The following is a 22,896-nucleotide window of genomic DNA, read 5'->3' on the forward strand; positions in this document are numbered from 1 at the left end:
TGGTTGTATCACATCAACGCTAATGTGCTGTTAACAGGGCAATACATCTTTTTGGTGTGAGCCCATATTACGTCATCATGCCCATATTACTGTTATTTCATTATTATGTCACACCACTCCCCGTCACTATTCTGTAAAAATAAGTCTCTCATTATTGTTTGCGTTATTCCGATAACAAACATCTTTCGGGGCTGGGATAGAGTTAAGTAAGTTATCTGGGGCTAATTCTTTCAAGTTGCATGAAGCTGCATTTTCTCTTCATGGCCACTTTAAGAATATGCTTTACATGGTTTCGTTTAGTGAAAGGAATAAAATTGCCAGAACTGGGTTCCGAGCTGCTTCCGAACGCAAAAAGAAAATGTTTGTGCACACTTGCAGGTTCATTCGTCAGGAATTTCGCACTGCAGTAGCTGCGGTTGCAGAAAGGAGTCATAACTCTCGTTCTAATGTCCTTGCATCAAGGTGTGCCAGATGAAAATCTTATAGAAGCGCAAAAGATTTTATTAAGCTTACAATGCTAGAAATACTCTTAGCAACACTTAGTAAACAATGTTTCATTTCCCCACAACTCACACAGAGCAGCCGTGCACGAGACGCTTGCAGAAACAGACTATCGTGCATTACACGATGTGCTTTCACTGTTGAACAAAACGAATTAGCAATCCTCCATGGGAAAAAAACTTAATAGGTGACTGAACAAATATAAATGCTTTGCATCCTTTCTCACCGAAAGGACACTGAAGTGGGTTGCAAACATCATCTAATTACCCTACCAGGTTCGTCTATAATTCCTAGGCCATGCTCTAAGCTTCCTGGGCCAATTTTTAGCATCGTTTTTTGTGAGAAAAGTGTTTTTCAGAAATGCTGTTTTCCTATACATCATTCTTGCTGCCACTTAGCTATGACGACAAACTGGCAAGTTCAAATGAGCAAAAAGTCAACGTTCACCAAGAAGTAGGTGAAACGGTAGTCAATGCAGTGATAGCGAATGCTCGATAGTGTTTTCACGTAAATCCTTTAACGCTCTGTACTTTCCTGCAACCGCCAAATAATAGATTACACGAGTTCGACCTCCCAACCTTCACAAGCACATTTTTTAGCTTTGCCAATGTTCTGTAGGCTGTCCAGCTGCCATGATGAATTCTGGCAACCATTTTACTGAACCACAATGCAACACACTTTTATTTGTCCATGGAAATAAATATTATTCAACATCTTGATTTCAAATGAAACAGTGACAGGTGGAACACTTAAAATGTTATATTATGTAATGTTTTACCTATCAGCCTGTCTGCACAATGCATTTTATTCATGCAAATACTATTTACTAATTTAACAGCACTGTGCAACAATCCCCACCCCTTGTGATCCCTGCATCCAGAAGGTTGAGCAAGTGCAAACGAAATGCCCTAGTTCAGGCACTTGCATCCCCTGTTTACTTGCTCGTCGACTTGATTGCTGCCAGACCTGTGCCAAACCGCCCTGTGTTTTCTTTCCTTTGCTTGCTCCCCACAGCCACCTCTCTCGATCATGCCAGGATAGCTGTCAAACAACTTTTTTCTCCCGTTTGCCGTGCTCATTCTGCAATCTCAGAATTCAGAGGCAGGCGATAAAGGAAAAAAAAAATGGTAATAAAGGGCACACACCCAAAAATCCCGCCATCTCCACGAAGTGAATGATGATGAGTGGAGCGAAGCTCCAATGCTTATCGGTAAAACCGTGAAACATTCACCCACACATCATATAAAGACTCGACACGTTGTTATAGGGGTGATTGTATATACACTTGTGGTCGCCTCTCTAACTAGCACGCGCGCCCGAGTATGCAGCGGAGCAGCAGAGACGGAGGAGTACAGGTGTGTGCCGCACCGCCTTGAGTGCCAGCGCGCCATCTAGCGGGCGACCTATGAACTATCGCACAGCTGCGCCTCTAGCGGTTGCCTCGAGAACTAGTGGACACGGCGCGCCGAGGGACTTGCCTCGAGCAAGAGGAGCTTTGCCCCTAAAATGGGATGCACTATGCAAGAAGGCCGATGGGGCTCAAACACGGCCCAGGACACACAGCGCTTGCACCTGTCAGTGCGCGTAGCTGTCACTCCTATGCAGTGGTGCCACGGCAACTAGTATGGTGCATGTCGATAAATCGTCTCCATTCGTTGGGCCAAGTGAGAGGGATCACGCACTGCCCCTTCCTGATACGGCAAGGTGAAGTGTCTGTGCACTGTGGCTGAGACTGAGCACTCGTTTGCACAATCTCACTCGAAGGGTAGGACGCAAGCGAACCCAGGAGTGCACAGGCTGTATCCGGTTTTCACTGACTTCTTCATCTGCAGTCTTGCCTTGCACAACAGCTTTTCTTTGCAAATCAGTGATTTGTATGTCAGTACCAACTCTTGGTGGAGGCAACTCACGCACTTGGTGGCGCCAATTGTAGGTACTCTCTTCATCACTCCTGTTCACAGGCTTTTAGCTGTTCGTGGTCAGCTAGCACGACTTATGAGTCCACTGCTGGAATCCACAAGCGCTGGCTAAACAAGAGCTCTGCTGGATGGTAGCCATGTTTGAATGGAGAGGTTTGGTATGCTAGCAGCATGGAGGAAGAAAAAAGTTAGGAGACGGCACCACCGGAGAAACGTGAAGCCTATACATAAAAAGTACAATGGAAGCCGGCCCCAGCTTTCGCTGTGCCATGTGACCCCGCCGTGTAAGATCGCGCTGGCACACACGCCAGCATGTGCTAGGGCCGACTCTGGCGGCTCAGGAAAGGGAAGCGGCATCAATGGAGGTGGGCTTGCAAGGGCTAGCTGCATGACATCATGCCATCTCCTAACTTTTTTCTTCCTTCACGGCTAGCAGGGATTTGTAGAGATCATTGGTTTTCAACCTGAAGTTCTTTGGTACCTCAGCTAGACTATTACATAGCACTGGCTTCGAGTGGTGTTTTAAGCTGTTTTCCCTTGAAAGACAGGCAAAAGGAGAACTGGGCGCTGGCGAGAATTTCGGGCCATTGCCGCTGATCGCAATTCTGAAATTTCATATCGCGCAAATATCGACTTGCAGTGGTTGGCAACGGCTTCGCTGGACAAAGAGAGGTGAACCCATTCGGCATATGGAGAGTAGTAGTCAGTAACAAGGAATCATCAGGCTCCTCGACAATTCTGCCGTGGCCTTTCGGGGAGGCTCGTGAACATTAGTGGCATTGTTCTATTATTTTTATGTAGAAGGGATTGTCTACAATTTACAAAGTTTCTTTCAATATCGCCACTGCTGCTTTTGGATCATATTGCACGTCTGGCCCTCAGACGACATTTTCTGAGGCCAAAGTGAACCGTATTCAAGAGTTGAATTCTTCCTTATTAAAAAATTCTGGGGATGGCAAATTGAGTTCAATGCATAAACAATAGCTAGCTTGTGTCTCGCAAACCACGACAGCTTTAGGTTTGCCTCTACGTCACGGCTACCAAACCAGTGAACTTTGGTGAACTTTACGACCCTTGGATAGGTGTCATAACGGTCTGGCTCTGGCTTTATAGTTAGAAGCCTCGTTCTGCCACTGGCAGATAAGCTTCGACGTTAAGGACAAATCCTTTCATTTCACGTGTCAGGTCTGTAGTGTCAGCTTCCCGTAGAGGCCAGCGAAACAAAGCGTCTGTCACTTAAATATTCGCCTGGCACATACTTCACGCCGTAGGAGCATCGCATCAAACACATGCGCTGACGACCAGGCGTCATGTCGAGAAGGTGCTTCGCGGAGAAAAGGCTGGCAACCGGTGTGTGGCCTATCACTTTAGGACATAGTTACTTTCTTTCAGATAGTCTAGGAACTGTTCACTAGCACAACTCAATAGCACAACTCTCCCGTCCCCTTTTCAAGCGCAGCGTTGGAAGCGTCGTTTTGCGTCGGTGAGGAGCAGCGCATGCGCGATCCTGCGACCAGACAGCGCGGCAAGTATGGAAGGACGAGAGCTCCGTTAGTATTTCTTTGTATCCATTCTGTGCACTGCAGTCTTGAAAGAAATATTAAGCCGCTACTCACCCATCAAAGTTGGAGCTCGTACAGTCGTAGACCATGTCCCTGTTGTTTTTCATGTGGAGGTATTCGTCGCAATTGTCACAGCCATCGAATTCAAACTGCTCGAATGTCTGAAAAAGAAAAACAACGATGTTGGGATACAATTTCGCCGATCAAGGCCAAGGCTGATTTTACAGAAAGCTTGAGCGAATTTACTGGTACGTACATAAATGTAGCAAGGAATATATTCCGTGTGTCGACAACGACAGCCGCTGAGAACAGCGTTCGCCAACAGAAGAAAAATGACAACAGCAGCGAGGGATAAACGACACAACAAATAAAAGCTTGTTTACTGCTTACTTACACACAAAAATGCTTAGCTTTTAGAGCTTACCTTAATCATAGAACACAAAAGACATGCTCTGAGATTCCGCAGATCTTTCGGGATGCTTTCCAAGGAGGCCGCCATGTTTACGATTGACGCCAGCAGCCGCAAGCCAAGAGAAGTCAAACGAAGTCGAAAGAAGATTAACAACGACAACAACAAAAAACTTTGTCGCTCGTGCGCTCGTGCTGCTCTCTGAGTTCTGAAGCGCGAACTAAAAGTTTTTCGAACACTCGGAGCAACTTGGCAACTTCAAGCGAGTACTTCGAACTTCGGTGTGCGCATACTTGAGACCGTGCCTAATGCGTTTACGTGGGCGTGACTCCGCGATGGAGCGTAATGTTCATTGCGTCTCACTACGAAACGATAGCTGAAGTGCAAGGGTGAGGTGAAATGCCAACCAATTTACGTCACGGACTCGATGAGGTGCGGCAGTTGAGAAGCCCAGCGCCCAGCTGCGCCTGATAGCGTTCTTTCTTCCGAAGTGTAGTTCCCGAAGGAACCCGCTGTTGTGAAAACGAAGTCAACCGAGCTGTCAAAAAGGCGAGCTATGCCCCTCTGCATATCCACTGCTTCACCCATTACCTCCCAAAGCAGTTTCTTCTTCAGGTGATCACAAATCGCGTGGGTGCGCTCCGTGGTTCGTGCCCCTGCACCGAGAAAAAGCCAGCGATGTCAGTGTCCGATTTTTGCATCAAGCTGGACGACACTGTTGACAGAGAGTGCATCGCAAATTTGGGGGCGTGCATTTTGAACTCTGCCTTGGTGGTGACCGTATGCGTTGCTACGTTTCTGCTGTGTTCAGATCAGTCTCGCCGAGTGCGCGGCAACCTCTTCGAAGAACACAACTCGCGATGGATCCTCACGTTCTGCCTGATCGCTGTGCATCTGTTCGAGCTCGCCGACGGCGTTCTGATTCTGCTGAGGCGCGAGCAACTGAGACAGAATGTGCACGCTGTCTTGTGCCCCGCTACCTCGGTCGTGGCCGTCGCTTTGGCAATTTACTTCTACCACAAGGTTGAGAAACACGGCAAGGCCAGGAGACTGTCGGTCTTGTTGTTCTTCTGGCCCTGCGTCGTCGCCCTGAAGATGTCCAAGCTTGTGATCCTGTACGGAAAGGGTCTTTCCATCAGGCATGCCACTCTGGAAGGCACTTGGCTGGGGCTCGTCTTCTACCTTATCATGTTTGTCGTCGAGCTCTCTACGTTCATGCAAAAGGTGAGGGCAGCAACTCACTGATGTCCAACGGAAAAGAAAAAAAAATAGAACGTAAAAATCATAGCAGGTGTTTGTAGTACCGCCATTCCGCGCTTGCATTTCTGTGTTGCTTCTACAGATCAATTTCTAATCGACTGCATTTTTTGCGGCAGAAAAAAAAAAAAAAAAAAAAAAGAACCTAGTCTGAAAAAAAGTGAGAAGTTTGTATTCATTGAAAATTAGTGGTGCTTTATTTCCATTTCTAATGGTTTCCATGTTAGGCTGCAAAAAACTCAGCGGACGGTAGGTCCCAAGATGCTTTCATAGATCGTGCATAAAAAGTACACAGTGTAGAGGGGCGGGGCAGTGATTCCCCCCCCCCCCCCTCCCCTGCCCTTTAATTTCCCAATACCCAACATATTTCTGGTGGGGGAGAGAGTGTTGAGAAATCTCGGTGACAGGAAATATAAAACAGCATTTAGGTTTTGTCCCATGCATGCTTTCTAAATCTGACAAGTTAAAATTTAGTACTTCTAATTTGTACTGATTGTCATGTGGCTTAGAAGAAAACTGCGTCTGGTAGTGTGATGTCATCATTTAATTTTAATTTCCAGCGACCTAAGTCCACACTATGCCAGTGACTCCGTGCAAATAAGCTTCTAACTCGGACGTGTCATTTTGACAGTTCTGCCTGTTGCAGGCGTACTGGCGCAGGTCTGAGGTGAAGATGAGAGGGCCAAACGGTGTCCCCAGTAATGACCAAGTCACCTATAGGTACAGTTCTGCGTCGCTGCTCTCCAAATGCACATTCCACTGGCTTGTGCCCCTACTGCGGCTTGGCTACAGCCGCCCCCTGGAGCTAGCCGACCTTGGCTACCTGCCGGAGGTAAAGACACGTTCTCTCCTGTCACTGACACGCTTGCACTTTGATGCCATTGTTTACATTGGGTCCCCCAGGCTGCTGCTTGGTGAAGCGTAGCTGTGGCTGCCACCTTTGACTTGTTTATTGGTTCAACCAGGCTTTAAAGGTGTCAGGTGGCCTCTAGTAATGTTACATCATGGCATGACAGTTTAAGAAACTATGCAAAGTTTAAAAACCTATGCAAATGCAGGCTACTGTGTGTTATGCTATAGGCAGCAGTCTGAGTACAGGCCTGGCCCGAATAAACTACCTCTTCTTTTACTTTGTCTCTTTACTACTACGTCATTGTAATATGTTTGAGGCCTTCCATTTATTTTTTTTTAACACATTCAAACTGTCCTTACCAAGTGCTGTTCTCGTTTGTTTCAGAAACACACGAATGAAAACCAGTACAGACGATTCAATGAGGTCTACTCAAAAGAAAAGGTAACGCACTTCTTCTCAAAGCCTGCATTTATTGTAATTACACTGATGGGAGTTTTACAACGATATAAAGCTGTTCTTTGTCATATTAACTTGTCCAAATGCTTGGTTACACTTTCTTGCCCTTTGGTAGCACATCAAATAAGCCTGCCAGTTGCTGTGGGTGAGGTAATAAGTGCTATTCCTAGTCGCTGAAGTTGTATTTCTCAATGGTGAGGAAAAAAAAAAAATTCCCAAGTGTATGAATTGGTAAAATGCATTACTGAACCTCAGCAGGTGTGAGTAAAATGGCATGCATCGTAGCCTGATGATTCTAACCCACAAATTTTAATTTTTGCCTTTTTGCACCTCAAATGTTACAGCTACAGGATTGAACAACATGGATTAAAAAAAAATATTTGTATATAACAAGTTCATGCTAATATTTCATGAAAATGGTTCTCACTTCGATGCACTGTTCTATCTGCACTATTGCCCCGCTTGACTGTTAAGAGGAACTTGCAAGCTTAGCTACTTATTTACAAAATGTGCTGATGTGCTTTCAGTTTGCTTCGGAGTCCTAGACATGCATTTAATAGCACCACAATTTAGCACCCCATGTTTTAGCGCTACATTTGTCGGGTTCCACACGCAAATTTTAAGAGACAATTGACATTGTGCAGAACTAGCGCATCAATAGAATTTCGGGCAGACGTGATGATTCACAGCCCTCTTTCTTGTAATCTAAAAACCTGCGTCCATCCCCTGGGATTGACCACAAGATAGTCTTTCTGCTCTAATTCCATAACTTTGTATGGAGTAACTTTGGTTATTGCTCGCACTGCATTCTTTTTGCGTTTGATGTGTTCCCCTTGCAGAGCAAAGCAGAAGCAAAAGGCAGCAGGGTGTCATTGTGGTGCTGCTTCTTGAAGACGTACTGGAGGACTGCCCTGGCTGGTGGACTCATCAAGGTGGTAGGCGACATCATTGGCCTCATGGGCCCGCTATCCATCAGCCTCATCTTAGAGTACGTGGACAGGGTGGCTGCAGGCAGTTACTCCAGTGTGGTGAGTAATTTGCACTACAGACTTCTTACGCTGTAGCACTTTTGTGAGCTAGGCATGCGACGTAAGCATTTCAAATCCTACGAGCCTTCTATAAGTCAATAGAGCATCAGAGCTCCGTCATCTTGTGTTGTAATTCTTGTTCTCATATCCCTGTTTTGAAAGTTTAAGTGCTTTTCTTTGTGCTTCTTTAGTTGCCTGGTATTTGATTGGGTGAGAACTAAATATTTAGCTCTACAGTCGAACACGCATATATCAAACTCCAAGGGAATCGTGAAAAAGTTCGATATAATGATAATATGAAATACCAAGTATGCCCATCTAAAGCTTACCTGAAAGCTCTGCACATCACAGAGCTCTTCCAAGTCACGACAAGTGGTAACTTGCGGCGCAGCGTTCGATATATTGAATGTGCCCGTGACTGGGAGTTCGATACATGTGTACAACAATGCTATACTTTTGCATGGGATTTCCAAGGGGATGTTCAGACTGTTCGATATAGGCAATGATTCGATATATGCATGTTTGATATATCCATGTTTTGACTGTATTTTTTTTCTTTTTTTTGCTACAACCATAAGGGAGTAAAAACAATTGGCGAGCACATTCCCCGACAATATCGTTGAAACATGAGACTTCAGCCTTATGGCAGCCTAACCTTGGAGGGTGATAGTTACGTGATTCATGTGCAGTTAATAACGGCTGGAACGTTAGTTCGAGTGACGCTGACCCTTTGGGTGAGATATACGGCACGAAGGTTGGATATTATAAGCGTGTTATAAGAATAGGCTGAAACAGTTGACCTAAAATGTCAAAATATTGTTTATATATGGAGTGTGTGTTTATTTTCTGTTTATACAGAGGTTAGGCTACATTTTTATGTCTTTAGTTTTTTTCCCCTGACAAGGAAAGACTGGCTGATCACTTGCTACCCCCTGCTTCTTTGCTTTGTGCTATTTCAGAATGCTGACCCGTATCCGACAGTAGATGATGTTCTGAGCAATGGCTACATCATATCTTTCGTCATCCTGATAGCCACCTTCATGCAGAGCATCTTTTCTAATAATTTCAACCACATGGCTATTATGGAGAGCGTCCATGTTCGCTCTGCACTCCAGGCAAGTGTGAACTGCGTTCTCACTCGTTACAATGCAAATAAAGAAATCGAGACTGCGAAATAATTTTTTGTGCGAATTCGCAGTGCGATGAGCTGTTTTGTTATTGTGTAGACAGAATAAGAAAATGAAAGGTGTTCGCACCCCCGGATATTTCTTCAGAGAATGAATGTTGCCAGGTGCTGCGTATGCTACTGATAAGCTTATCGCGCAAACAGTTGTGACCGTCATTCTTACGTAAAGGTGTCGTCATCTTATCTCAAGTGGTCTGTGATGTGTTATACCTTGGCCGGGGCACTTGCTGCTTTGGCTTTGTATAACCCACTGCAGTGGATGTGCGACAGACGGGAGTTCTTTAGATTGTTTTACAAGCCTAATTTTATTTTATTTGCTGGTAACATAGTGTGATTGGAATAACAGTTGAGCTGCTTTTTAAAATTGTTTAAGTGTTTACTATTATTTAGACAAGTTATGCTTACCTATGTCTACCTTTGCAGTGTAACATTTTGTAGTAGTGGGGAAATTAGTCAAGCCCACACTTGTATTAAATGCATAAATGACCAGTATTATTTTAAACTCTGATGTAGCGAAGGTTTTAAATTTGCACTTTTTTAACCAACTAGTCACATCAATTTGTTTGATGCTGTGGATAGAAAATGTGGAAAATTTGGTAGTGTACTGCGAAATCTTTCTAGTGGGCTGAGAGCACTAATAAATAAAAAAATTTTAAACGGTGGAACTTTCTTTGTACTTCAGACCCTTTTGAACTTCCTGGTCACACCAAGTTGCATGTAGTTTTTCTGGTATTGCTTTATTGTTTTAAACTACTATATCTCGTGAGCTTAATAACTCTATGCTTGTTGTTTTTTTCTGGGTGTTTAGTACAAAAAGACATATACACTTCAGAAAAAGAAAAGAACACTTGACTTAGGAGAAACCAAGAGTTGCTATCACAGTTTAGTTCATCTTTTTGGCATGCACAAGTTGGGCTAACATTATCTCCAAGGGTGATGTTTGACAGCCATTATTCTATATTTGAACATATTTACACTTCCATAATAAGGATCTTGTGAATGTGCACTCCACACCATCCTAGTAAGGACGGGGATTTTCCCACCCTCTTACTCCTATGTACTGTGACGCAGCTTGTGACATAAAGCTACAAATCTTCTGTGATTTTTCTCTGTAGTCGTCTTGGCCTCCATAGATCCTACCTTCTGTTTCAAATGCGATCCTCTTGAACATAAGCAACATTTACCCTATGAAAAAAATATTCTTTACAATCTTGTCGGGAAAGTCTTTGAGTAATAACTTCGCTTTTTTTTTTTTGTTCTAAAAACAATACACAAAATAATGTTGTGACGGGAACTTGTCTCTACGAAGGTGTTTTAGAGGCTGCTGGTGTTCAACAAAGTGTGCTGATATAGCATGCAGTATAGCGCTCAATTTAACTCTCAACAGGTGAGCAGTGGCTGGAGCTGCTGCCTGGATAGACGGCTGTGGCACCATGCTGTGAGGCACTTGAAAGCTAACAATAGAGGAGGTTCAGCTCTTCTGATAATTATCAGCGCGCCCCGCTGGTCTACTCCGTGTGATCTGCGCAATGTGGAATGCTTCAATGCACCCGATGTAGATCAGTTCAGTGCAGCATTGTGACACGTGGTGGTTTCCTTGCTGTTACTGCATAAAGAACTTATTGATCGGCTGTCCTATGTCTTCACGGCTTGAAGGAAATCTAAACCACTTAAACAGAGTAACAGGCTGTCAGTGATGAAATACAGCAAGAAAGGACGCATTTCAAGCGGGAAGAATCACAAAACGTTCAAGCAGTCGCAAGAAGCAGCTTCAAGCAATGAAAACCCGTGATAGTTGATCTGTAGTTCTTCAATGATAGCAGCAAGGAAACCACCACGCATCCGTCACAATTCTTGATTCGCTGCAGAATACTGCGTGCAATGACATGGGGCGCATTTGAGCATAGCACATTCGGTAGGTCAATGGCAGTAGAACCCTTGGGAGACGCTGGTGATTGTTGGAGGGCTGACCCTCCTATTCTTTAATTCTCAAGTGCTTCAATGTGCGGCGCCACAGCCGTCCAAGGCGCAGCTCCAGCTGCAGCTCACATATTGTGGGTCAAAATTAAGCGCGATAGTACCTTGAGCTCAAACAAAAATCTGACGTAGGAGCACACACCCTGTGATTGTTGCAGAGCCTGGTGTACCTCAAGTCTCTGGTCCTTGCCAGTGATATTGATGTGGGCATGGCTGTAAACCACATGTCGGTGGACTCCTTCAATGTGATGCTCCTGTTCTCCATGGGTCACTACATCTGGGCTGTGCCAGTCAAGGTGAAGAAGCGCTTGTCGCCTCTCGTTGGAGACTGTCCAAATCTGTGGTACCGTATTTTAATGCATGTAGCTAGCCCCTGTACTAAAACCTTCTTCTCACGTTTGTTAGGCAGGGCGCTTGTCAGTAGGCTGTCTGTGTCAGTTTTACTTTTGTATGGGAGTGTCTGACCTCTGAACGGAAAGAATATGCTTGCAATAACAGTACTGGTGTGGCAGTGTATGACAGGACGGCGTGGTAGAACTTAATTGTCCGTCAGGCTTTTGACACTACGCGTGCTGAAAGTGGGTGAGACAGGACGCAATGAAAGTTTTCGATGGCACAACTAAGGGGTGCAGCAGCATGCATTGGAGGGAATTTGCGCTGCAGGAAAATTCTAGCATGTTCCCCTCACTCCCACTTTATTTGCGATTTTTCAATTGCTTGTGCAACTTATGCACCTGAAAATACGATATGATTCAGGTGCTCTTTCTGACAAATTATGTCGGGGTGTGAGGGCCCCTTAACTATATATTCACTGAAGACAAATGAACTGTAGGCCTCTCTTGGGAAGGCCTTCTTAGACCAAGACGAAGCTGCTTCTGCAGCTCTGTCTTGGTCACCTATCTTTCTGTGTATTTTCGTTGACTGCAGGGAAGTTCTGAACTAAATAATTGAGGAATAATTAAATGCATAATTGTCTTTACTGTGTCTGTGAAGTGATGTACTGTGCCTAGGAAAACAGCTGCACTTTCTCTTTCAGTGCCGTGAAAGGGGGGCATTGCAGACCTGCTAATGCTTTAGGGAGGCCAACATTTCTTGTTTTATTTTCAGTGGGGAAGGGGAAGATGCTGTAATATATTTTAGTAGTATTACGTGTTACATAATTAACTTCTCTTTCAAGAAAGACACTTAAATATCTATAAAACAAATGTCCTGGAATGCACAGGGTCAGCATTGAGGGGAAGGCCTGTGCTGTGATTTTGTTTAATAATTAATTGTTTTGTTTAATAAATACTTAGTTACAACTATGCGCTGCATTCTCAGTAGTTTGATGTAAACTTTCTTCTTTTCTGGAAGCACTTACCTGTCCTGCGAGCCGATTAGAAAGACTACTAGGTATGCATTAAAGGTTCCTTGCAAGTATCAGCACTTCGCGGGTGCAAAGCAGCCTGACAGGGCGTTTCTGGTTATCATAATGCAGTCCAACGTGCACATCTAATGCTTACTGTAATGATACTGTTAAGTTTGGTCAGGCATGCAATGATGGTTGGTCAGCAGGCCCAAAAAGCACTGTGGGGTGCGTAGATTACTGCCGAAGTTGCTGGGAAGTTGCAATAGCCATTTTATCTAGGGCTTTTTCATCAATGACGTCGTTTCTCCTTTGTGTTTGTCATGCAGCTGATCATCCTCCTGGTCCTGCTGTACAAGCAACTGGGCTACAGCGCGCTGGTGGGGGCAGCCACCATTTACGTACTCGCCCCTCTTCAGTACTGGGTCTGCACCAAGCTGTCCAAGCTGCAAAAGGAAGCGCTGGTACTGTGAGCTGCTTGTATGGCACTCTAATTGTAGCGTGCATTGCTGACGTAGTTATCAGCTAGGACTCTACAGCGAGCCAACATAGCGGGTTGCTACAAAGTTCAATTAAATTCATATTTTGTCTTGTATTTTTTTAATTGCCCAACATGAAACATTTATGTTTGTTTCCCACACTTGCGGACAGGTTGGAGGAATGGCTGTGGAGTTGACGCTGGCATTTCGTGAGAGAATGGGTCGCTGACATTTGTGGCTGCACCCACGAAATAGCTTAGTTAAAGGGGCCATAAAGACGGAATGCAACCTCGTTTAATATGAAAGAACTAGCCTTTGGTATTTCATTCAGCTACATTCCAGCCCCGAAAGATGCTTTATTAACTGAAAAAATACATATTAAGAAACTTTCAAATTTTATGCTACACGACGTCAGCAGTGGCGCAATGGAGGAATATAATAGGAACAGAGTTATCAGTGCGTGAACTTTGTGTTAGCATTCAAGTGGTGTGGTAAAACAGAACTGGAGGCACCACTGCAATAGCACAGTCACGTTTCGTGCGGCTCACAACAGCCACGTTTACTTTGAATTTTTTGGTGCCACATCCTATCAAAGCACTCGAGAAAGTGTGCCACGAGATGTTGACGCCTTGGAGGCACTTAACTTGTCCCCGCTTACAAGTGCCAGAGATAAGTAGCCTGCTACAAGTAGCGCACCTGCTCCTTTTTTTTGTGGATTATGTCCGTATATATTTTTTACGGTTATTAAGAAGTGCCTTAAGCTATAGCTTCGTCTTGTCTTATGGGACAACTTTTCTTTCTGCTGAACTTGTAACTCCATTAAAATGCCCAGTATAGTTGTTACACCTATAAGTAGAGATTATTTCTGTGGTGTACATATCTAACACATGCTTTATTTTTTTCATTTACACTTCTCTCTCGATATTTTGAGGGGATACAAAGAAACAAAGGAGGTAGCCTTGCATGGAGCTGTTGAAAACAAGATTTACATGTAACTGATAGTTATCTACACCCAGTGGGAGATGTGCCCAAAGGCTTTGATGGTTAGAGGTTCTTAATGCATGGCCACATATTCAGTGTAGCTAACAATTCAGTGTCCTTACTTTAATACCAGCACTTTTGAAGGACGTCACTAATAGCAGTGATTATTTGAAGAGTTATGAGGTGCAGCCTAAATAATTTGTGTGGACAGAACCATACCATTCAGCTGGTGGTTTAACTGCTTTAATTAATTTCCCAGTTGCTAGGATATTGCTGAACACTAATTAATTACCTTTTAGTTCACTAATTATATCATCTAATTATCTAATCACCGCCAAACTGTGCAACGGGTATGTGGGTGGATGCGTCAGATGCTTGTTTTGAGGTGGTAAGGTCAACTGATCTGTTGTATGCATCACAACTTTATTTTCAACAAATTGGGATTTCATTTGCTTGTTTACTTTCTTATTTATTTAGAAATATGGCAGGTCAGTTCTCTGGCCGTAGCAGGAGGGGAATTGCAGAATGTGAGCAAAATAATGAACAGCAGCGTTTTGTCAAAAAGAAGTAAAAGGATAAAATGGACTGCACTAGCGCACTGGGGAGTCATAATGTAAAAGTAACAAGAAATACAAACAAGGCACAAAAGTCACAACATAATAAAACCAAGGAACCACACAAAAAAACAATAGATGCAGCATACAATGCAATAACGCAAGACCCGCAAAAAATGCAAACACTAACACAACTGCAGTTTCTACTGTTCACAAAACAAGTGTTTCAATTCTTAAAAAAATGTTTGGCATTCACAACATTTGGCAGCAAATCATACATTCGCTCACTGCTCTGGAGTATTTGCAGTTTTATGGATGCTTAAAGCAGTTTCTTGCTTACTACAGCTGCTTAGTAAGCTTTGTAATTACTACGACTAAATGACCTGTAAAACAGTTTCAGGTACCGTTGTGTGCTCCCAAAGGATTGTTCTAAATTTTTGATGCAGCCTGCTTCTTCTTCTCTTATTTAAGAGGAAGAGTTATAGGTTACACAGGAAAGAACACATTGCTATTCAGAATAATCTTAATCACAGCGGAATCTGCCTGAATGTACCAACAAAATTGTTTCCGTTTTACAAAAGCTATGTTTACCGAAAGTTTTACAGGCTAGGCTTGTGTACAAAAACGAAACAATCCTAGAGCTTTTTTGTTTTGCTTAAAAGTAGTTTCACTTCAGCATTCTCAGAGCGCTAGCAGGTATTTTTTAGAATTTGGCACTTTTACTATTGACTAGTTCATGATCTGCACGATGGCCTTGAGTCCTTGTTAATATCCCCTGAATATCTTTCTACCTCATAGTTAAGTTTTTTTTGCACGGTCCTCAGGGAATGAATTGCTTCTAAGCTGTCTGCAGTAGGGATCGAAACTGAGACCTTAAAGGGACACTGAAAGTCGGAAGTGGCTGCGGTGTGTAGTTTAACCCATTTAATCCATAATATGACTGATTAGTGGATGTCTGGAAACATATTTAGTAATCTAATTGGCTGTAGGAGGAAAGTGCTATGTACCATTTGTGGCTGCTGTAGCAGATTACTGTAATGGTGGCACACTGGAATGCAGTGTGCTTCTGTGCTATCTCAGGCTTTGAAATGTCAATTATCACCCATTTCACGGCTAATATCAACTTCTTGTTGGTTCAGGCGCAGGTTGTTTAATAAGGCATGCTAGCAGTCCCTTCATTTAAGCCAACATCAGCAAACAGGAAGGGAGAGAGATGGGCAAGTTGTTTCAAATGCACCTGTCTTGTTTAAAAATGCACGTAAATAAGCGGGAAGAACGCAGAACATAGCCCACACGTCTTAAGCTTTAATCTGGTAATATAATTTGTACAACATGTTTCGGTGTCCCTTTAAAGCAGCCATTAAGAACATATACAACTTCACTAAATATGAAAGAACTAGCCTTTTGTGGCTCACTAAGCTTCATTCCAGCCCCCAAAAATGCTTTTTTAACTGAAAATATTGCAAGAAATATAGAAAAACTTTTGAATTTCGGGCCACACTGACTGACAGGAGTTACGTATTATGGGTCACCACTAAAAGCATTTTTATCAGTGTTGTAATTGCACGTTTGCACTTAATTACGGTAATCTGATCAAACATAACTTGAGTGCAATCGTCCAGTCATGCTCCTTGGCGGGGGCTTAGATCAGCGGCCGCCAATCGCACAAACAAGATTCCGTGGTGTCGTATAGAAATCCCTGGAAAGTCGCTGGGGAGTCGCAACTGCTACATCTGGTTTCCTCGAGTGTGCATAGCTGCCTGAAGAAACCCAGAGAGTTATGTCGCCTGGACAGAGAGTGCGGCGGAGGTGTCCGATAGTGTGGACGGCTGCAGCTAGGGAGATAAGAGCTATGTTAAAAAAAATTCACAGCATATCCACGGGGTGAATGATGATAAGTGGGCGAAGCTCCTGAGGGGAAATCATCGGTAAAACCGTGACTCTTCAGTGAAAGTTCGCCCACTACATCATCAAGAAAGACGTGAGAAACACTGTGTGTGTATATATACAAATCAACTTTTATTTCCGATACGCGCGCTTTCTCGCCGCTTCCCGTTCTCTGACGTTTTGGAGATCCTCTTCGCGCCGCAGCCATGCCGCTTCGCGTACGGCAGGGTCCTCGCGCCGTTGCCGTGACGCTTGGGCCTCTCGTTCTCGAACGCTGGGATCTTGGCGGCGGCGTCGCGCAGCCAGACGACACGCTTCGGCCTCCCGCTCTCGTACGGCAGGATCTTGGCGGCGGCGTCGCGCAGCTTCACGGAGCGCTTCTGCCTCGCGGGCTCGCACATCAGGATTCTGTTTGCGAGCACGCGCTGCCGCCGCCTTGCGCGCTTGCCGCTCTGCAGCCTTAATCGGGCGACTCCGAGCGTGCGCCAACAGCGAACGGATTTTATTACAACACTCCCCGCCATCTAGTAAACAATCCAAGAACTAAACTAGAGGTAGCCACGCCATCTAGTAAACAATCCAAGCGCATCTTTTCATCATATACAAGTACCGCCATCTAGTAAACAATCCAAGAACTAAACTAGAGGTAGCCACGCCATCTAGTAAACAATCCAAGAACTAAACTAGAGGTGGCTACATACATACGTCGAGGATGGACAGACCCACGCCTTAAGGAGCTTCGCCCCTAAAAGAAGAGGTGATAGGACAGCCCCTTGGGGTGTGCCGCGTGCTGACATGGGGAAAGGGGGGGACTGTAGGGTGCCCTCAATGTCTCCAATATTAGGGTGAAATTTGCGATAAAATTGACATCACTATTATCGGGACAAAGCAGTCTTTTTAATGAACCAAACTTGTATTTCGTCCTCATGGCCCCTTTATTCTAGTAAGGCAATTAGACAACGTCTACAACTCACTTCAATGTTCTTTTAATTAAAACTTCATCTTGGAGGTTAAGTCTCTGGCAGCCCAGCATTGTTGACTTTTTCCAGTCCATTTCAGACAAACGAATCAAGCACACGAGCGAGCTTCTCCAGGGAATCAAGCTGCTAAAGCTGCACGGTTGGGAGAAAGTGTACGCCAACATGGTCAAGCAGATTAGGAAGGAAGAACTGGCGGTGCTGAAGAAGGACGCAATATTTGTCGCCCTGAACAGTAGGTGGACGTTCAGTCTTGTATTGTACGCAGAACATTCTTGTTTGTTCTTGTTTTATAAGGTGTACTGCAATAGCTACAAGGCATGTGATCAGTCATGCCGTTCATGTTTTACATTGCTTTGCAGCTTTTATAACACAAGGCTCAGCCATCCTGCTTACCCTTGTGGTAAGTAACCGTAACATTTCTTCTTTGCTTTTCTGTTGGCCTCTGTACGACTTTGGAGGTGAGTGGTTGCTCTTGAGGTGAATAGTAGTCTCATTATAATTTGTATGTGTTAGAATTACACGTGATGATAGGAGAGAGAATTTTTTGTGTGCAGCTTTTGATGTTTAAGTATGCAATCACCTCACTAGTGAATCTGAATCCAGTAAGATATTCAATAGTGAACTTGTTAATAATGCATTCAACTTGATTCTGTCCCCCATAACCTTTGTCCCAAAAACATGTGTGCCTGATTACCTGTACCCTTCTACCACTTGAAAATTTTCATACGGAAGTGAATTGTTTTCTTGCAGTTAATCTGAGAAAGATATCATAAGCCTTCGCAGTTAAATAAAGTGAAGACATACAGTACATTTGAAAGGAGCTCTCCAAATACTAATTTCAGAAGTGGTGCAAGGCATTTATTCAAAATTCATTATACAGAAACACACTTTCTCTATTGTTTAAGACATTTTAGTAATGAGAAAAGCATGAGTAGCAGAGATTCACTCATTGATTTAAGCAAAAAAGTAACAATAAAACCGGTTCAAAGCACTTCATTTATGCTGCTAATCCCTTGATTGCAACACTTTTAGCATAGAGGTTGCAACACCCTTAGCATTTTCAAATATCCATGTGTCTTAAGGTAAATCAGTTAGTTTCCCAGGATAGTTCCTAACCCTTAGTTCCTATCCCATGATTGTAATGCATGTGATGCTATAGGGCGCATTTTCGGTCTTGTTTTTTTGTTCTTTTTTTGGCAGTACGAGAAAGAGTGAGCAACGTAAAGAAATATATCTTATCTGTGTGCCCAACATGAAAAAGAAAACATAAAAAATGCAGAATCTTGCAACATATCTTATATGAACACTTTCTCTTACGAGTGTTGGAAGTTGCATTAGTTTACTGGGTAAGTCTAGTGTGTTCAAATGGGTAAGTCATTAACACTGACTTGGGCATTTCAGTGTAATGACTCCAGGGGCCCAATTCTCGAAAAAAAAATGTGGTTGATCCCTCTTTCATAGGAATCAGTACAATGTGAAAGTGAAATGTGTCTTCACAGGAGCAGTTGAATTCTTATTGTGCATCGATATGAACTTGCACATCGCTATTTATATTTTGTCGGTATGGCACCGTTATACGCATCAACACTAGACACTGGATTACATGCACCAGAGCATTATGTTAATCTGACTGAAACCACAGGCGCTCGCAAACCGTCCGTGTGAACAAAACCAAACGGGTTGTCAGCGAATTGTTTGGTGAACACACGGTGCGCTGCACCGAAAGGAGCAGTGGACCGTGCCACGAGCGCAACATTTGCGAGTCGGCGTCGACCTTACCAATCTTACTCCGCGGTCATCGCCTTACAAGCTTCTCCGCAGGTTACGCTGTGCATCCCCTGTACACGTAGGCGCTGGCATCTACCTAGGTGCCAACTGTCGGTGTTCATTAGCGGCATGATGCATGCACCATAGAGTTTCATACTAATATACATTAGTATGAAACTCTATGGCATGCACTACTTCGCTTCGCCTCTCCTAGACGCCAGCACCATCTGAAGGGAAGGATATAAGGCGCGTTTGTCGTCCTGTCTACACAGCTGCTCATAGCGCAGTCGGTTAGCGCGTTTCGTACTTACCGTTGCGGCGAAAGAGTTTGTGGTTCAAATCCCGGCGCAGCCGTGCCAATCTAAAGTTTTTGTGGTGATGTCATTTCCGTAACGGATATGTCGTCTGTCAGATCTTAGTGGACCCGGCATAAAACACTTTCGTGTTAAAAGAGGTGTTGTTTTGAAACAACGTGGTAGCGTCTTGAAAATGCATGTGTTCTTGGGCGGGGATGCCGCAATGGAGGGTGGCACCCTTGCCACAGTGCTTTTCTTGCCCGTTCTCGTCTTTCCCCCACCCCCATTGCGGCGCCGCCACCCAAGAACATGAGCATTTGCAAGGCGCTACCATGCTGTTACAAAATGACGCCTCCTTTTTCGAGAATTGGGTCCCTGGAGTCATTACACTGAGGCAAATAATTACCCTCCGGGCAGCCTACTCTGAAGTGGTACAGAATTGATGAAAAGTTAAAAAAGTCATTTTGTCTGAATATCTCTGCAAGCCTTCTTTTTGTCCCCTTTCAGACCTTTTCCATCTACTCCGTGGTTGAGGGGAGGCCTTTGACACCTTCCCAAGTGTTCTCTGGTCTGGCGTTGTTCAACCAGCTGACTGTCCCGCTCTACATCATTCCGTTTGTCATTCCCATCGTCATTAATGCAGTGGTGAGTAAATTTCTCCTCAAGCTCACGGTTTTGAAACCTGGTTGTGTGTTTGACGAAAAAAATAATTAAAGGGATTGATTAAATTTATTTATTTATTCAATCAAATCATTAAACTAAAATGCATCTCTAAGCCCTCTATCTGCCTTCACGAAGCAAAAGTGGGGTTTTACAGTAGTCGGTGGCCTTGTGCAACTTTTAGAAAGCCGTTTTGGCATGAGCGGTATTGTTTGCAATCATGCTGGGATTGCACATGTGCAGAAAATGTTACATAGGGGAATTTGTTTTTTTACCAATATAAAAACCAGTTCTTAGCACCTGTGTTGTGTCCGCTCTTCTTCCATTTTGTCATTTTTCGAGCTGTTTTTATAATGAATAACTTATCACTATCGCATCATTGGGGCTATTGTCTATATCCACTGCCAAGTTTACATAGAGGGGTTTTTATTACTTGAATGTGCCCATTAAGCCCCTTTCAGCATCACATCATTGTAATTCTCATTTTGTTGGCGCAACGATGGTGGGATCATGAGGCGTCACGAGTGTGTTCCTTTGCCATTTCAGGTGAGCACCAAGAGGTTGTCCGAGTTCTTGAGCCAGCCTGAGGTTGGCTCCGAAGCTCCGTGGAGAAAGAAGGAGGACACACCGAAGGCCACCGTTGAATTCATTCCTGAAAGTGGCAGTGTTCTGGTGAGGTGGCTTTGGGGGGTTGTCTCTGTGCCCCATCAACCTGCAGTACTGTGTTCTGCATCATTCATTTGCTCCTTGTTGGGTGCCTGGTGTAATGGCTGCGTATTATGTATACACATTTCGACAAGGGATGTGTCTTTTGGGGATAGGTCACTATGGAGAGGGAGGGGGGAAGCGAGAGAGGAACCATGAGTCACAGAAGGTTATTTTCAAAGAAGATAGTCGGCTAAAGGAAAGTAAAGCTAAGGAGATGTTTTTGGCAGTTTGGAGAAAGGCGTGCAGACAGTGCGTAGTGGTGATACCACGTGATCTCAAGCAAGGTTTTGGTGAACTTCAGGAGGAGGGCCCTTAACCCAGAGTAGCATAGGTCCTTGAAAGGGCCTTTTGGTGGATAGAATAAAGATAATGTTAGAGCCAAGCAGGATACAAAGAAATGAAAGTCACTGCAAAAATATGAAAAAAAGCAAATATAGGCACATTGGATGGTAATTAAAAAAAAAATGGTTCAGGAGAGAGGGGGGCAAATTTTTCCGAGTAGTGAGACAGCTACATGTATGTGGCTCACATTGCACAGGTTGGTAGCAATTCTGTGATGATTCTTAGTTACCTCTAGAGACATTAATTTGAGCACGCCTAGGGATTGAAATTTGTGAATTAAATTAGATTGCCGCTATTTTCTTTCCCTTAGAGATTAAAAGTTGAGGCCTCAGTTGAAGCCTCATCAAAGTTGAATCCTCATCAAAAATGTAGCAGGGTTGGATAAAATGTTGTGTTTTTGCTATTAAGATTTTATTAAGAGTACCTGCCCCATAGCCATTAAGGCCTGACCTCAGAGTTTGCCCAGTTCTCACAATATGCTGTATGTGATGAAATGAGCATTCTAGCATATATGCAATTTTTGAAGAAGTGGATGGGAAATTAATCTAGCTCATACATAATAAACTTGAATGAATTCATCACAGTTAACAGTTGTATTCACAATCGATATACATGTGGGGGGGGGAGGTGGATGCAGGCTTTGCATTGAAATGGTGAAAAAGAGGAATGTGATTATCGTTGCATTCGCAGGATTGTAAAGTTTTGAAGCTGGCTTTTAAACATTTTTTTTTTTTTAATGACAGTTGAGCTGCCTGTTACAAGTGCTGAGCGTAAGGTGCTTAAAGTTAGGGGTATGATGCCGCACAAGAAAGCAGTTAGCAGTATGACCAGAAGGCCAGCATATTTGTATTTGCTTTTCTGTAGCGGTGCGCTTTATTTGCTGAATTATAAAATTTCTTTATGGTACCAAATAAGTACAAATTTTTAAGCTTGAGGTACACAGGAGGTTTTTAATACCCTCGTGAAATTTTTCGCTTGCCTGCTTGGCGCCGCATGGCCAGAAGTAAGAATGCTTGCACCAGTGAGCAAAACAGGGACAAAGCAGTACTCTTCATCAGCTGAGGTTTGATTCGGTAGGGAGAAGTACAAAAAAACCCACATTGTGTTTATGGTTACACTCATAAAAAGTGGACGAAAGGTATTGCTCGCCTGCGAATGACGGTTACACTTGCTATGACATCTTTTCTTGGGGGGTAAGGGCTTCTTGTACATTTATACATTCCTGGCATTACTTAGGAGCTTCGGGACATTCTTTGCATCATCTGAGCCAGCTCAGATGACGCACGAGCAATTGGAATGGTATTAGTAACCTGTCACAAGGGTCTTTGTCCTTTCTTTTGTGGCAATCCATATACGCAGCCCAACTTAAACAACTGGTTGGGGGGTTATTTTGAGTTTATTGGCTGTCATTGATTGGGCTAAACCGTGGCTGTGATCAGGAAACGGCCTGAAGCCCTGTACCGTTCGCCCCGTGTTTCAGCTCAACATCAGGGACAGCGAGGTGCTGGACAAGTTCTTCATGTCGGCAGGCGACGACTCGGATGTGTTCCTCTCGGATGCATATTCCCCCATCGACAGTCCTGCTGTGATTAACATGAACCACGCATACTTCACGTACGACGTCACCACCAAGATACCCATCCTGCAAGATATGAACTTCACGGTGCCCACTGGTGAGCTGGGGGGCCCGTGGCTGCCTCTCAAAGGGGAGGTGCTCAGGAGCTGCTTCCTTTCATCTTCCATGTTTCA

At 44.0% G+C, this 22,896-nt stretch overlaps 2 protein-coding genes across 4 annotated transcripts in view; one reads left to right on the top strand and one right to left on the bottom strand.

Annotated features, from left to right (window-relative positions):
- Positions 1 to 4,565, bottom strand: part of Spt4 (Transcription elongation factor subunit spt4) — a 46,921-nt gene extending 42,356 nt beyond the window's left edge. Inside the window, exons 1-2 of the mRNA XM_077676571.1 lie at positions 4,407 to 4,565; positions 4,037 to 4,143 (exon numbers count right to left, since the gene is read on the bottom strand). Coding sequence (XP_077532697.1) covers positions 4,037 to 4,143; positions 4,407 to 4,481 — 182 coding nt within the window. The 5' untranslated portion in view covers positions 4,482 to 4,565. The remainder of the gene's footprint in view (positions 1 to 4,036; positions 4,144 to 4,406) is intronic.
- Positions 4,566 to 4,650: 85 nt separating this feature from the next.
- The window catches only part of LOC144145077 (ATP-binding cassette sub-family C member 9-like), a 46,652-nt gene continuing 28,406 nt past the window's right edge, over positions 4,651 to 22,896 (top strand). The window contains exons 1-12 of one of the 3 annotated variants that reach the window (XM_077676568.1): positions 4,651 to 5,615; positions 6,280 to 6,480; positions 6,886 to 6,942; positions 7,797 to 7,985; positions 8,945 to 9,100; positions 11,307 to 11,444; positions 12,823 to 12,957; positions 17,444 to 17,606; positions 17,734 to 17,774; positions 19,945 to 20,082; positions 20,644 to 20,769; positions 22,628 to 22,820. In XM_077676568.1, the coding sequence (XP_077532694.1) occupies positions 5,070 to 5,615; positions 6,280 to 6,480; positions 6,886 to 6,942; positions 7,797 to 7,985; positions 8,945 to 9,100; positions 11,307 to 11,444; positions 12,823 to 12,957; positions 17,444 to 17,606; positions 17,734 to 17,774; positions 19,945 to 20,082; positions 20,644 to 20,769; positions 22,628 to 22,820 (2,083 nt within the window). In that variant the 5' untranslated portion in view covers positions 4,651 to 5,069. The remainder of the gene's footprint in view (positions 5,616 to 6,279; positions 6,481 to 6,885; positions 6,943 to 7,796; positions 7,986 to 8,944; positions 9,101 to 11,306; positions 11,445 to 12,822; positions 12,958 to 17,443; positions 17,607 to 17,733; positions 17,775 to 19,944; positions 20,083 to 20,643; positions 20,770 to 22,627; positions 22,821 to 22,896) is intronic. The other 2 variants (XM_077676570.1, XM_077676569.1) reach the window with 2 other exon arrangements.

This window comes from Haemaphysalis longicornis, unplaced genomic scaffold (assembly GCF_048455015.1).
Source record: "Haemaphysalis longicornis isolate Haplotype H1 unplaced genomic scaffold, Haemaphysalis longicornis Haplotype H1 scaffold_7, whole genome shotgun sequence".
NCBI lineage: Eukaryota > Metazoa > Arthropoda > Arachnida > Ixodida > Ixodidae > Haemaphysalis > Haemaphysalis longicornis.